General features: G+C 44.4%; 2 protein-coding genes across 8 annotated transcripts in view; one reads left to right on the plus strand and one right to left on the minus strand.

The window, feature by feature from the left end:
- Positions 1-8,680, minus strand: part of mical2a (microtubule associated monooxygenase, calponin and LIM domain containing 2a) — a 29,179-nt gene extending 20,499 nt beyond the window's left edge. For 2 of the 7 annotated variants that reach the window (XM_076022687.1, XM_076022697.1), the window contains exons 1-2: positions 8,451-8,680; positions 943-1,299 (exon numbers count right to left, since the gene is read on the minus strand). In XM_076022687.1, coding sequence (XP_075878802.1) covers positions 943-1,203 — 261 coding nt within the window. In that variant the 5' untranslated portion in view covers positions 1,204-1,299; positions 8,451-8,680. Of the gene's footprint in view, positions 1-942; positions 1,300-3,002; positions 3,193-8,450 lie in introns of those variants that run through there. The other 5 variants (XM_076022678.1, XM_076022661.1, XM_076022705.1 and 2 more) reach the window with 4 other exon arrangements.
- A 1,092-nt stretch (positions 8,681-9,772) lies between these two features.
- dkk3a (dickkopf WNT signaling pathway inhibitor 3a) lies at positions 9,773-12,803 on the plus strand. Its single transcript, XM_076022746.1, has 7 exons — positions 9,773-10,175; positions 10,397-10,501; positions 10,605-10,664; positions 11,142-11,234; positions 12,168-12,312; positions 12,397-12,553; positions 12,635-12,803. The coding sequence occupies exons 1-7, from the start codon at positions 9,978-9,980 to the stop codon at positions 12,720-12,722; spliced, it is 846 nt and encodes a 281-aa protein (XP_075878861.1). The 5' UTR covers positions 9,773-9,977; the 3' UTR covers positions 12,723-12,803.
- The last annotated feature ends 1,025 nt before the right edge of the window (positions 12,804-13,828 follow it).

Below are 13,828 nucleotides of genomic sequence, written 5' to 3' on the forward strand. Positions count from 1 at the left end.
TAACTGTGTGACATGTGTTTATGGAATTTCTTCCTTGTCTGTAATTTGCTCTTTGAAAGTGATTGGCATGTTTTGTTTTGTTTTTTGGTTCAGTTTGGCTGCTGGGTTTTGTAAAGGCTCCGACTAACTTTCCACTTGTGTCATACATTTTATTTAATTACAGGCATATCTGGTCACACATGTTTAATGTACAACATGTGTTTTTTGGTTTTGCCTTCGTAATCTGCAGGAAACATAAAAAGGTTAAATACAGGGGTGTTTTTGGCAGGGGGTAATTTGTCCGTACAATAATGATGCTGACTGTACGAAGACATACAGCACCTGCCTGAGAACAGCAATATCTGAATCTCTTTAATTTCCTGTGTGCGTGATGAGCCGTCACAGTGATGAGTATCTGCTGGCAGGTGAGAGACTATCAGAATCATGACTTGTTCTGTGGCCGTGATATACAATAGACTGGAAAGGGGATACAAGCAGGCTCTGGTTCTTGAACAATAAAAGTCAAGAGGTGAAGTCACTGGAACACTTCCTGAATCATAAAATGTTGAAAGAAGTGACACATGCCAAGTCCTTGGGTGTTTTTTCAGATGTGTTCCAGGTGATGCAATTCATTACCTTCACCTCACAAAGAACACAACACACGTCCAGCGATGCCATATATGGCAATGGCTAGTCTCTAAAAGGTAACAACATATTGTCCAACAATCAGCTTGTGGAAACATTTTCCTTCTGTCTGCACTCTGACACGCTAGTCATAAAGACATGTGTATTTTGTACTGTGACTAAGCCCTCAGATAGTCAATGGCATATTTCATAGTCACAGAGAGGTGAAAAAACAGACTTCAAATTAAAATGAAAAGCTGACAACAAAGGCAACATTTTAAGAAATATGCTCTCTAAGGTTTTTTTTAGACTGATTATTAAAACAACAATGCGACCTACCTTGGTGCCCACGCAGGCCTGCCCTTGGTTGTACACCTTGTGGGACATCCTCTTGTCCAGCTTACTCCACAGAGCTTTAGCCTTCCAGGTGGTGACCCTCTCCTTCAGACTGCTGTAGAAAGTGCTGCTGTCGGCCGGGTCCAGGTCCAGCTGTCTGCAGAGGACGTTGAAGGCCTGGAGGGTCTCCTTGCAGGTCGAGGCCTGGACAAAGTTCTCGAAGAGCTTCCCCACATTGTCCCTCTCCTCCTCCGTCTCTCCCATCTTCTCCTGTTGCGGCGGGCGGTTTCGGCGCACTGGGGCTCGCTCTCCGTCAGATGTGGCTACACCCTCAGCTCGGTCGGCAACGCCATGCCCAGTCTGAGTTGGGATGTGGGGGGTGGGGGGATGGGGAGCAGGAGAGTGATGTCATCTCACAGTTGGCTGACTGTATTTTCCATATACTGAATGGATTGCACATTAGAAACGTTAAAAGTCGAATAATTGCATGGTTTGAAGCTGCTCTGCTGAGAGCCGTGAGCATTTCACATGACTCAACGTATGTTTTGAAAGACAGGTAGCCCCGCCCACACTGACATCAACATTATCATTTTACGAGGCATAAAATGCCTTTGGGATAAATTCTGGTGGATAAGAATAAAGACAAAAGACTCAGTTATCATCACACGGCCATCAAGCATTTTAAGGTTTGACAGAATCAGAAGCGCATGGGATTATTAAGAGGCTATTTGTGGTTTCTCCACTAGTCTCACTGGCCCTGCAAACTCCTCAAGGGTCAAAAGTTTCAGCGATCAGTCGAAACAGAGCCGCAATCAAAAAGTACACAGTTGTGTTACCCGGGTCTTTGCTGGGACTGTAAATCTGTTGGCTGCTTCTCACTTGTATGTTTTTGCAGCAGAGTTATGAGCTATGGGCCATATATCACCTCAAGCATGACGTGCTGCAAATGAAATTTCTTGGCAATTGAGGCCGGTGTGTTACATGAAGACACACAGGGACCACAAACTCAAACTGCGCTTCCCTGCTTTAACAGTGTGTGAATTACATTTTCAAAAAAAAAAAAAAAAAAATCTGTAAACGGTGGTCTCTCTGCAATTGTAAGTCTGCGCCCCGAGTTTGTTTCTGTTGGGCGGCTGGTACTGGGAGCCCACAGCACTGACCGTGAGCGAGTAGACCGGAAAGGTATTTGTCTGAAAAGCAACAATGTTTCTTCCTGTATAAAGAGACTAATTCCAGAGCCACACTGAAACAACTTGATTAGCTCAGATTGGGCCTGTTTGGCTGTCTCACCGCTACCAAATCACTACAGCCACTATGATTCCCTCTGTGTGGAAGGCATTTTAACTAAAACCTGTACTTTGTCTTGGTCTGACCAGTTTTCTTCTCTGATCAAGCCCTTAAAAAAAGAAAAAGAAACAAAGAAACAAAAACAAAGCAGTGCCAAATCATCTAGGTCCAAGCTCAACTTTGAAGCATAAAAATGCTGAAGTTCTCTCAACAAGCGTGTAAGTGGGTGGAGGCCGCAGCTTCTGTGAAGAAGATTGCCTTTGATATTTTAATGTCCTGCTGAGTGGGTTGGACCAGTGTAGAGCAGAGGTCAAGCCGGCTGGAGCGGACCTCCCCTCTGATCGGCTGCTGTTCTTATCTCACTAATGATATCACAGTGGAGATAACGTGAAGTAATGCAGACGCCAATCGACACGACAGACCTGTGTGTCACAACAACAACACACAGTCCAATAGAAATCCCAGTGAAACTGTCTACTGAGAGCCGCTGTATGGCACCCAGTGAGCATTCTGGTAGATTTATACGTGGGAAGACTTTTTAAATCGTTCCCCGAGCGGACAGCATTTGTCCAGCTGCTAAAATTAGAGAAATAATTTGCACGATATCCTGTTTGGCCGCGTGTTCGCATCCTGTTTTTGCTGCCGCTGATGATGATGATGATGATGATGATGATGATGTAAAAAACAAAAAGCTGCGGATGAATAAAAGGGGGAAGAAAAAAAAATGACAAGAGAGGGGGGAAAAGTATTTTGCACAGCCAGACTGCTTGGTGCACCTTTGTGGCTTCAAACAGTAGGCACTGTGTAGACCCCCTGAGGCCCTTCACAGCAAACACCCAGCCTCAAAGTGAGCCAGCGGACATTCCTTTGCCATGTGGCCGAAGTGCTCCGTCAGCACGAGTCGGTCCATCCCTCGGCCAGCCCTCTCTCCAGCTGCAGCAGCAGCAGCAGCAGCAGCCACAGGACCATCTGAATTTACACTGATTGTTAATCAGTGACCCTGCAGTGACGGACAGGGCCATGATATAGAACGTAGGTGCTTTAATCTTTCACGCTGGCAGCGGACTGCAGTGAAGTGCCACCACAGGAATATCTTTACAATGACTTCATGCTGCACATTGTGATTTAATAATCAAAGCAAGTCACGTTAAAATAATAGAGTAATAATGTGAAATAACAATTCAGGGTAAGTAAGACATAAAAGAATTGAGACTGGGTTGAAAGCAAAAAGTATTGTGTGTTAATATTGTGTGTCTTGTTATACAGTCTCAAGAGAATGACAACATTTGGCCTCTGGAGTTGGGAGTCGATGTGTTGCGATAGTTAAAAGCACTTTGCTGGCAAGGCTAAAATGAAGACCCACATTACAAAAGGGGAACTTGACGGTGACATCATTTTAAGCTTGGCCAACTTTCTCTAATCTGGGGCCCTGAAGTCCACTTTGAGACATGTTGACTGCATTTACTGCTTTATATTAAGGCTCAAGCCTCAAGAGTCAAGCAGTATAAAAAAAAAAAAGAAAAAAAAAAGGCTAAATCATTCGAACCATCTGGCGCTCAACTCTGCAAGGATTAATATAGAGGTACAACTACTGTCCGCCTCAAGCCCAGGCACAGCTTTAACGCTCAAACTACATTGTCTCAGACAGAGTCCTATGACTTCACCATCTCGGGCTGACAGAATGGAAAGTCACTTGTGGGCAGACAGAACAAACCCACAGAGCGGCTGTAAAAATACAGCTAATGACAGACGAGGCATAAGGAATACACACTAGCACGTACAGCATGCGCGGCGGAGCAACTGTACTGTGGCTGAGAGGATCAGAGAGTTTAAAAGTTTCAAGTCGGTCAGAAGATAATAGGAGTGGTTGAAATCCACAGCAGATAGCAGAGTGGGAGCGAGAGGGAGAAGGACAGCAATGTATTATTTGTACAGTGAGTAATTTCCACCGAGATAACTGTGGTTTGGGGATTTGGTTTCCAAGCGCTTTAATCTTGTGATGCAGCACATACCGTTTTATGACTTATCTCACGACCTGGCAGCGCCTAAGAAGAGAAAAGCGCCCAGTGGAAGTGTTGTTAAGCCGGCATTTAAATAAATAAATGCACCGTGTGCTCCGTGCTTTTTACCCCCTTCCCCATGCCAGTACGATAGACGGAGAATGTTAGGAATGTGACAAACAGACCTGTTGCATCTGGTCAGCAGAAAAAAAGAGATAATAGCTCGGACGTGCACACTGCATGTGACCACATCGAAAAGCTTGAGTGCTTGTCGCCGTGCAAATGTCAAATGGGTTTCAAGAAAATGGTCCTGTTTAAAAATGACACTCAATTACTCTATGCATCATCGCCGCCGTCACGGCCGACTCACAGAAAGACCCAAAGAGCAACTTAAACATTCTGTGCATTTTCTCAGTTGCTCCAACCACCTGCGCAGTCTGTAATCACATTAAATACTACCGAAAAGTTCTGGAAAGGGGGCAAAAAAATAGAATAAAAAATGAAAATGCTTGTCAATTTGTCGCTATACAATACTGTTCCCCTCTGGAAATCCTGTTTGCGACCTACAGTACAGTACAGCTCCGGCACAAAGGAAAGTGACAAACCAGTGCGTCATGTCTTCATTTGTTTCTGCAGCGCACGCAGCTTCAGGGCAGGCGGGGTACAATGTGAGGCTGAGGACAGAGAGAAAACACTGGGAGTGCTTGGGAAAAGCTTCTGCTGTGGCGTGCCCAGTCAGTGAGAGTAATTACATACAGCGCTGAAGAAAACCAGGAAGGAACCCTCTGCGGGCCTGATAAGCAGGCGGTGTGCCTCGGAAAACAGTGCACTCGTGGACTTCAGCCCGGCCGGCCGGCCAGCCGGCCAGCCAGCCAGCCCTGCCCTTCTGCAGGCCCCAGAGCTCCACGCCGTTATCTCAACCCTCTGAAATCTGCCTACATGTTTGGGCAGCGCCGGCCCGGGAAACAAAAGAAAGAGCTGACGAGAACGCGGCGCGGAGGCCGAGCGGCTGCCGTGAATGTCAGCCACCTTTTTTCTGCCGGAGAGAAAGCGTGACTTCACAACAAACAGGTGCGGGCTTGTGACGCCCCGGGGGTTCCGCCGACCAGCCGGCCCCTCCGGACCACGAGGTGTGTTCACCGCACGGCTCCTCTGGAGAATGATTCGTCTGGACACACTGAGCACTGAGTTAGTCTTGCTCCAACAACACATTCTCTGGCGTTAAGAGGAATTAGTCTGCTCAGTTATTATCAGTGCATTTCATTTTTCTTCTTTTTCCTTTTGTCGGGGAATACAGTCTGGTGTCAATCGCAACGTTACACACCTCCAGACTCTCACTGGGATCAAAACACACCTATAAATAAAAACTGAAATAACTGATAAGACACTGACATTTGGGGTCAGTCACCGCATGGGGTCATTTCATTCATCAATATCACACAGGGGGACGCTGAGAAGCTTTAGATTACTGCCTGGCAGGAAGAGTAAATGCTGCAAGCCAACAATGAGTAAAGCCAAGCTCAGAATAGACGGGTGTCACATTGCAGCAAAACACAGCATGTGACCTGGAAAGATCTAAACCGGGTCAGAATCTGTAAACAAAAAGGCCAATAGACAGGATTATAAACACAAACACGAACAAAGGTCGACGCGCGATATTTCCCAATGCAGCTCATCCAAAGGGAAGTTTCAACACCTCCGCGGCGGAGAAACTAAAGCGCAATGTTGGCGGGCGAATCTACAGTTCAAATTCTGAAAAGCTCCATTTTCTGAGCTCCCTCGGACGCCTCCCGTCTGAACGCTTCCTGCTGAGTGTGTCTGGTTTCCTGTCCGGATCAAAGCTCAGCGGCGAGCAGCTTCCAATGTCCAAGTCTGTGCACGTAAAGAAAGTGTTATGTTTAAAAAGCTCCTTCAAAGTGAGCTCCTGTTGCTGCCAGGGGGGGGAACACATTCACGACATCCTGGGGTAAATCAGCCGCTCTTTTTCCTCTTTATTCCCTCCGCCAGCCCCTTTGAGTGGATGTTACAGAGCTTAAATGTAAGGTGTCAGCATATATCTTGCCAGTGGAGCTTTTTTTTTTTCTTTTTTTAACAGCAGTAAATGTTTTGGGTACATGCTAGCCGACCACAGGGAACAACACGCCACACCCATCTGTGAAAGTTTCCCCCTCTCTCTATTGCTCTCTCTCTCTCTCAGGCCTTGGTATACCAACCATTTTTTGTGTTGTGAAACCAGGAAGGAAGCATGCATGTTTGAAAGCGGAAGGAGAAAGTTATGACACCTCTCGCCAATGACGACCCACCTTTTCCACTCATCAAGGTTGCACAGGACACAGTTGCATCATCTTCTGGCTCTCACATAAGATGCTTTTACTTTTTCAGACTGAATCATTCAGTTTTGTCTTTTTTGGGGGGGGAATTTATAAACATTTACTTCTACTTCTGATACTGACTATTAACCCTGTGTTCTTTACACCTGTAAGCAAAACCTCTAATAATGTTCAAAGATTGAAACAGCAGGTTTTGTGACGTCAGTCAGTGCGGTGTTGTCACAGCACTGACCTATGAAAGATGAAAAGTCTGTGGACAGGTGTGTCTAATTGGTCCCAGCTGTTTTAACAGACAAGGCCACATTTGGCCACAAGGTTTAGTGTAAGACTGCACCATTGGAAACCATGAAGGACAAGATCTGTCAATGGGTACAATATGGGCCTATGAATTTAATTCTTTATGCATTATTGTTTGTCAGGTTGCTGTTTTCATTGAAACGCACTGTTGTCAAGTCAAACTGGAGTCAAACTGGTAATTATTATCATTCAATGGCCGGCACTCATTTCGAGTTGTGAGTTCCTGAAGCAGTAATACATCCTGCTGCGAACGGGAGACTGTTTAGAAAATGTGGAAGTTCAGCTGCTACCTAAATCACAGCACTGCACATGATTTGTCACCCTGGTTTTAGAATCATGTTTCAGTGGTGAAAACGTTGCAGGAACAAGTTTTGAAACTTAAACCTGTGACACTGAGCCTTAAATGTTTTGTTTTTTTTTAAAAACAAAGAAACTTGCCTTTTTTGCCCTAATTGCTTACAGTGGTTCCCCCTAACATCTTACATCATAGCACATGAATAACTGAGAAAAGAAAAGAAAAAAGCCTGCCAAGCAGGAGGAGGAGGATATTGTGATTGAGAGGTTGTTCATTTCCAAGGGAATAAATCACAGGGACCATTAGTGTCTGGGCAAAGACCAGATACTGGTTGTATCACACCAGTTTGGATTTCAACATGTCTGGGTCTTCAACTTTCAGAGTCTCCTGGTGTTTGTGATGTAAAGTGCACAGGAAATGACTCAGCGGTGGGGAAGGAGAAATACCACAGTCTGCGTGACTCCGATGATGCTCCTTGAAAAGTTTCTAAACAGAAAATGCATCATCATTCAAAACACACATGAATCACCTCTGGCCCAGTCCTCACGAGGTGTGTTGAAACATGGAAGGGGGAAGCAGATTAGTCTACCCACAGGGCTTTAAATTCTCCCAAATTCATAAACTAATCTCTTTGCCGCTGCCCTTTATCCTCTCCGTGTTTGTGTCTGGCTATTTTCTGCCCTTTCCCTGCTTCATCAGGTAACCAAGGTCCACTTTGTGTGAGTACTCGATCAGAGGCAGAAGAGTTGCGTTGACAGAGTCTTCTTCATTCACTGACAAGTCAAAGGCACACCCTCCTTCCTTTATCATGCACTTGGTGCATCCTCAATGAAGGGCTAGGGGGTTATTTACAGCCTGGAAGCTGCTGAGCAGGTGGAGTCGGTTTAAAGTAAATGGAGGAAATGAAACACAGTTCCTGCCTTCGGAAGGAAAAAAAAACGCGTTTAAATTGACTTAAAGGCAAAAACAATGTAACGAAACTAATTACCTTTCTTCTTCTTTTCTATCAAGCCGAGATTGGCAGAGGTTGCCAGAGAGAACAGACAGAGTCTAGATGTCTGCTGTCGGTCACAGCACTGACTTATGCACGCAGGAAACTGAGGTTCAGCACGTGTTCAACACAACCACCGTCTCACCCTCGGGTTAATTCAAACGAGTCGGCGTCCCGGTGAGACCGACTGAAGCGAGTCATTCTAACACACAGGTAACTCTCAACACCTGTCTGTGTCGCCAAACACGTCGAGCACCAATCTCACAAGCCGCGCTACCTTTCACCTGAGCGCATTAAACACTCACACTCACCTCGTGTCTTCTCCGGTTGCCCTCACCGCTCCTTCTTCTTCTTCTTCTTCTTCTTCTTCTTCTTCTTCCTATTCCCTGCCCGGTTGTGTGTTCTCCTCCAGGCTGATCTCGGGCTGCTGTCGCTCCCTCACTGAGTGTGACTGGCAGCCGCCTCACAGAGCAGCAGCTGGCTGTACACAGCAGTGTTTCAGGGCGGTCCTCCTCTCAGGTCTGACACATCCCTCTGCAGCTACCGTAGCCGCTGCTTAACCCAGAGGCTGGTCCGAGTCCAGAGATCAGGGGTCTCCGCCCCCCCCCCCCCCCCCCCCCGCATAGGAGGGATTTCAAGACAGCTTACCATTGCTGCCGGTCAAAGTTAATAATAACACGGTTTATGGTTCGTGGTTTGGTAGTTTCGAGGTTGTTGTTGTTTTTGTTTTGTTTTGTTAATGTCCAATGAGTCCAGCAGATGAGCGAGTGACATTTAAGTCACAAATGAAAAACCATCACGCTGTCCATAAAAGACTGAATGCATAAGTGAATGAATGAATAATGAGCGAATCACTTGATAAAATACAGTTTAAACAGTTAGTTTTATGAAGCTGCCTGAGCATTTTAGTACATTTCAAAGTAAAGTGAACCTCTTTATTTTTGTCTGAGACCACCGAAAACCATATAGCTGCTGGCTGAGGAGCACATCACACATTCCACTGAAGAAGGCAAAACTGCGGTCTGCTGATGGGATTTTTTTTTTTTTTTTTTTTTATCTTAAACGTTGGAGCTGCCGTTCAGAAAGCACATTGAGAGTAAATTGCACCACTTTGTGGTTGTTCAATGGAATTACATGTAGTAGTGTCTGATAAAAACGGAATAAAGTACATACATTAAAAAAAAAAAAAAAAAAAAAGGGAAGATGCACGTTGGTTTGTCTTGCCTTGAAGTTTACTTAATATATTTACGCCCGTCCTAAATGTTGGTGTCTATGAGAGACGCATTAGAATGACTCTTCTCTTCAATTTATGTCCTTTGCGAGTCGGCTGTGGAGTTACACAAGTTTATACACTGGCGTTGTTTGTAAATATTCGTGCTTGACTCATGTTGCAGTTGAATCATGTAGTCACTTGAGACTTTAAAATTAAAGAGTTAAGAGTGTACCTATCTATTTTGATGTTAAAGGCTGTTTTAGACACTTTGATTGAGTTTATGTTCATTAGCGTAAAACTAACATGCTGCGTGCAACATCAGATGTACGCGCGCATTGATCTAAAGCAGCTGTTCAACTTGACCGGAACTATGTTTACCCCGGTCAAAAAGTAATAAACACTTTAAATACATTTTTAGTCGTTATTTTATTTTTATTTTATTTTATTAGTTGAAACCAGTCGATGACGTGAGTTACCTAGCTGAGAGGAAGAAACTGTAAAATGCCGAAGTAGAGTCTATGACCCTCGGTGTTGTGACGCTGGCTGAGCTCTTAGCATCCTCGCCACACCCATCCCACAGTGCAGCAGCAGCAGCAGCATCAGCAGCCGCACTGGCAGCAGCAGCATGATGATGCGCGTCGCTGTGCTCCTCCTGGCTTTCTCTGCCGTATGTTACGGCATCCTCCCTGACATAGTTGACTCAGGCATCAGCCACATTCTCGGGGATGATTATGGTCAGGGACGAACTGAGCTGGACCCCACCTATGTGGAAGTGGAGCAGCTGCAGGAGGATGCGCAGAAAAAACCCGAAGATGGGCTCCAAGTAGGCGTCTGTTTTTCTTTTTCTTTTTTTTTTTTCTTTCTTGCATGACAAAGCATTATTTTACGTCTCTCAACTGGAATGAACTTATTGTATATAAGCATATTTTAAGGAAACTCAACGCACGTTTCATTGAAATAGTACTAAGTTTTTGAAATATGCATGGAATTTCTCCAGACCAGTCTTAAACTTAAAATTCCCCCGTGATCTCTCCAAACATGCAGAATAACAACCAAAGCATCAGTCCTCAGCCGAGTCACCTTCCTCCAAGTCCCCATGACCCTGATCATGTGACTAACAATGACTCTTCCCACTCTGCTGCAGAGCAGGTAGGATTTTCAGGAAGTCATAGGGGTGTCGTTGTGTTTTGTTTCGGTTTGGGTTGTTTGCTGCTGTTGTTATTTGCTTCTCTGATGTGCCACCTTTGCACAGGAAACAAACAACATAACCACAGTCACTCCGTCCAGTGACGTGGAGAACAGTATCGAGCATGTAAGTTTAATTTTTTTGTTTTTTTTATAAGCAAAGTGAAAATTTATTGTCCAATGAAACTGATCCCAATTAGTCTACGTCACCATCGCTACTGACATAATGTCTGACCAAGAAACAAAAGAGTGATTATGATACACAGCTGGTCATTATTGTCAGTGTAACGTCAGTCATGTTATTACTTTCGACTGTATATTTTTTGAGGGCACACGTTTACACCATGGTAACTCGGGGAAAACGCCTGCTCCAGTTTTACAAGAGGGGGCACCTCTCACTTTATTGGTATGCTCCAGATTTTGTTGCCATAGTAGCTGAAAATAAAACTTGGTAAAGGCTTAACAATTTTTGTTCCTCATTTTGCGAAGTGTCTTGATTCTTGATCATCTAGTTTGCCCCATCATTAAAAAAAAAAGAACACATACTATGCAAAAATAGTGGTGTTTTCTGTGTTTAAATGCAATCCTTCTCTTTTACCTCCAGGGATGCGTGAGTGCCGAGGATTGTGGGAAAGGAAGATACTGTCACGTTGACATGCTCCGCTCCACATGTCTGCAATGCAAAGCACTTGATGTGGTCAGTAGACTTATTTCTACCGTTAACTGGAGCCCATGTGCTATAAAATTTTATTTAACAAGAAAATATTTTGAAACAGGAGCATCACAGTGTTGCCAATGGCACATCAGAGAAAGAAGGTTCGATCGCTGACAATGAGTTTGCTTGTTCTCCCTGTTTCAATGAGGGTTCTCTCTGGGTTCTCCAGCTTCCTCTCACAGTTCAGAAAAATGCATGTGAGGCAAACTGGAAAATCAAAATTGTGCTGTCGGATTGAGCATGAGTGCCAATGATTATCTGTCTCACTGTGTGGCCCTGCAATAATCTGGAAACCTGTGCAGAATGTAGCCCCGCCTTCACCAGAAGACAGCTGTGATAGGTTCCAGTATGTACCCAAGTGCGGGAGAAGAGGGTTTAGCAAATGAAAGAGTGAATGAATTGCAGATGAACAGTCACTTCCTACCAAGAGGGGGTTTTCACTTTCACTGCACTGCAGTTTGCCCACAAGTGTAATTGGAGTCTTTCATCAATCTCACACAAAAGGACAGCATGTGTTCAGGTCAAGTGAGTTTGTGTGTGTGTGTGTGTGTGTGTGCACACACATACATGAACCAGCCTTAGTGGAGTCGAGCAAAAGGTGATGCAAAGGAATAAAGATACTGGCAGGAAGCCAGAGGAGGTTGTGCTGGGGAAGGGTAAATACTCAGATGACTGCAAGTCTTTGAACTGACATTCAGTAGCCCCCTATGTAGAAATGTTCATGTGCCAATTCTGTATACATACATACGTACATACATACATACATACATACACAAACACAGCCAATACACAATTTTAGCTATGAGAACTTCCTGTGTGTGCAATGAAGGAGCTGACACTGGCCATTAGCTAAATGAAAGGAAAATGAACAGTCAGGTAATTGCAAATTGTTGTTTTTTTTTGTCTCCCTCTCAGTCCTGCACTAAAGATGAGGAGTGCTGCAACAAACGGCTGTGTGTTTGGGGCCAGTGCAGTCAGAATGCAACCAGAGGAGAAGCTGGCACCACTTGTCAATACCAGAGCGACTGCAGCGCCGACCTCTGTTGTGCTTTCCATAAAGGTAGAACACCTCTCAGAGCATCCGATCCAATGTAGTCCCTTTTGGTAAAATAGCCCCTGAGCGACGCCTCTTTTCAATGTTTAGTCCTGCTCTTTCCCGTCTGCTTGGCCAAGCCTGTTGAGCGTGAGCGCTGCCTTAGTGCCCCCAACCACTTGATGGACCTTTTGTCATGGGACTCCCAGAACAGGGGGCCCAAGAAGCACTGTCCCTGTGTAGGAGCCCTCCACTGTCAGCATCTGGGGTGAGTGTGGCGGTTAGCTCACCAAATGCCAAAATGTACAGCATGTGTTTGAGGTACATCATTCTGCATGTTTCCCAACAGGCGGGGCTCCATGTGCCTTAGAATGGAGGATGAAAGTGAAGAGGAGCTGGCGGACTCCCTGTATTCAGAGATCGACTATATAATCTAGGCAATCTGATTCATTCTCCCTGTGCACAACCGACTCCAGAATTTATCTGCCAGCTTGATCCAAAGTTAGAAAAGCATGAAAAGTGAAGACGTCTTTATCTTATCTGCTTTGTGCAAGAAGTGAAACTTGTGAACCTTTATCCAATGCCTAAGATGATCTAAATTAACTGCACAGCAATAACCGAAGATCCATGGATGCGCAAAAGTATCCATCTTGACAACAGATTTGTTGACATTTTCAATGAAAGGGCCTCTCTTTCATCTGAAACAAAGGTCAGAACCATCAAGTTGTATGCAAAATCTGTATATTTTGTGTCTATTAAATGATTCTATAATTCTAATATTTAATCAGCATCTTTAGATGTTTGATAAAGGGAACAGATGCATGTTCAAGAATAAATGTAATCAAGAAATAATTAAATTGCTTTATTTTTTATTTTTTTGAATAGTTCACTTTTTTTTTTGCTTATTATGTCGAGATACATATTTTTGTAGCTTAAGTTTATCAAGTTTCCCACGATGCTGATGTTTGGTTTGCCATGTCTGTATAGCTGTAATGTGGTATTAAGTACTAACATGACTTAAAAATAAAGTTATTGTAGTTTCTTTGTCCTCACTAAATATCCACAACTAATTATTAACCAATCAGGTTAGCTAACCAGTGCTTAATCTGAATTCATTGACATTTCCTCCTTCACAAAAAATAAACTGCAACACCTGAACAGCTGAAAGCAAGGCTCTGCTCGCCGGTGTGTCAAATCTTGCAGATCAACTCTGATGGCAGCCGCAGCTGTAATGGCGATTAAACATTGTACCCGTAACCACAAGTGACAGCGAGCTTTTTCAGTTCCAGAAGAAAATCTGTGACAAGAAGCTTCAACTGCTGTTTACCCTGAAATGTGATCAATCCTTGGAGGCTACGACAACACATATAGCACCATCGGCAAGTTTTCAACAGGTGCACGCCGCATTTGCGCACAACCACAAGGTGGCACAATGTGAAGTTAATATACACATTGCGTGGTTATCCACAGGACTTAAAGACAAATATATTTTTGACGTGCAAAAGCAAAAATGGCAAGTGCCAAACTTGTCGTGTGCTGTGTC

This window comes from Nelusetta ayraudi, unplaced genomic scaffold (genome assembly GCF_046127955.1).
Source record: "Nelusetta ayraudi isolate G7.1 ecotype Tasmania unplaced genomic scaffold, CSIRO-AGI_Nayr_v1 ptg000002l, whole genome shotgun sequence".
Lineage (NCBI taxonomy): Eukaryota > Metazoa > Chordata > Actinopteri > Tetraodontiformes > Monacanthidae > Nelusetta > Nelusetta ayraudi.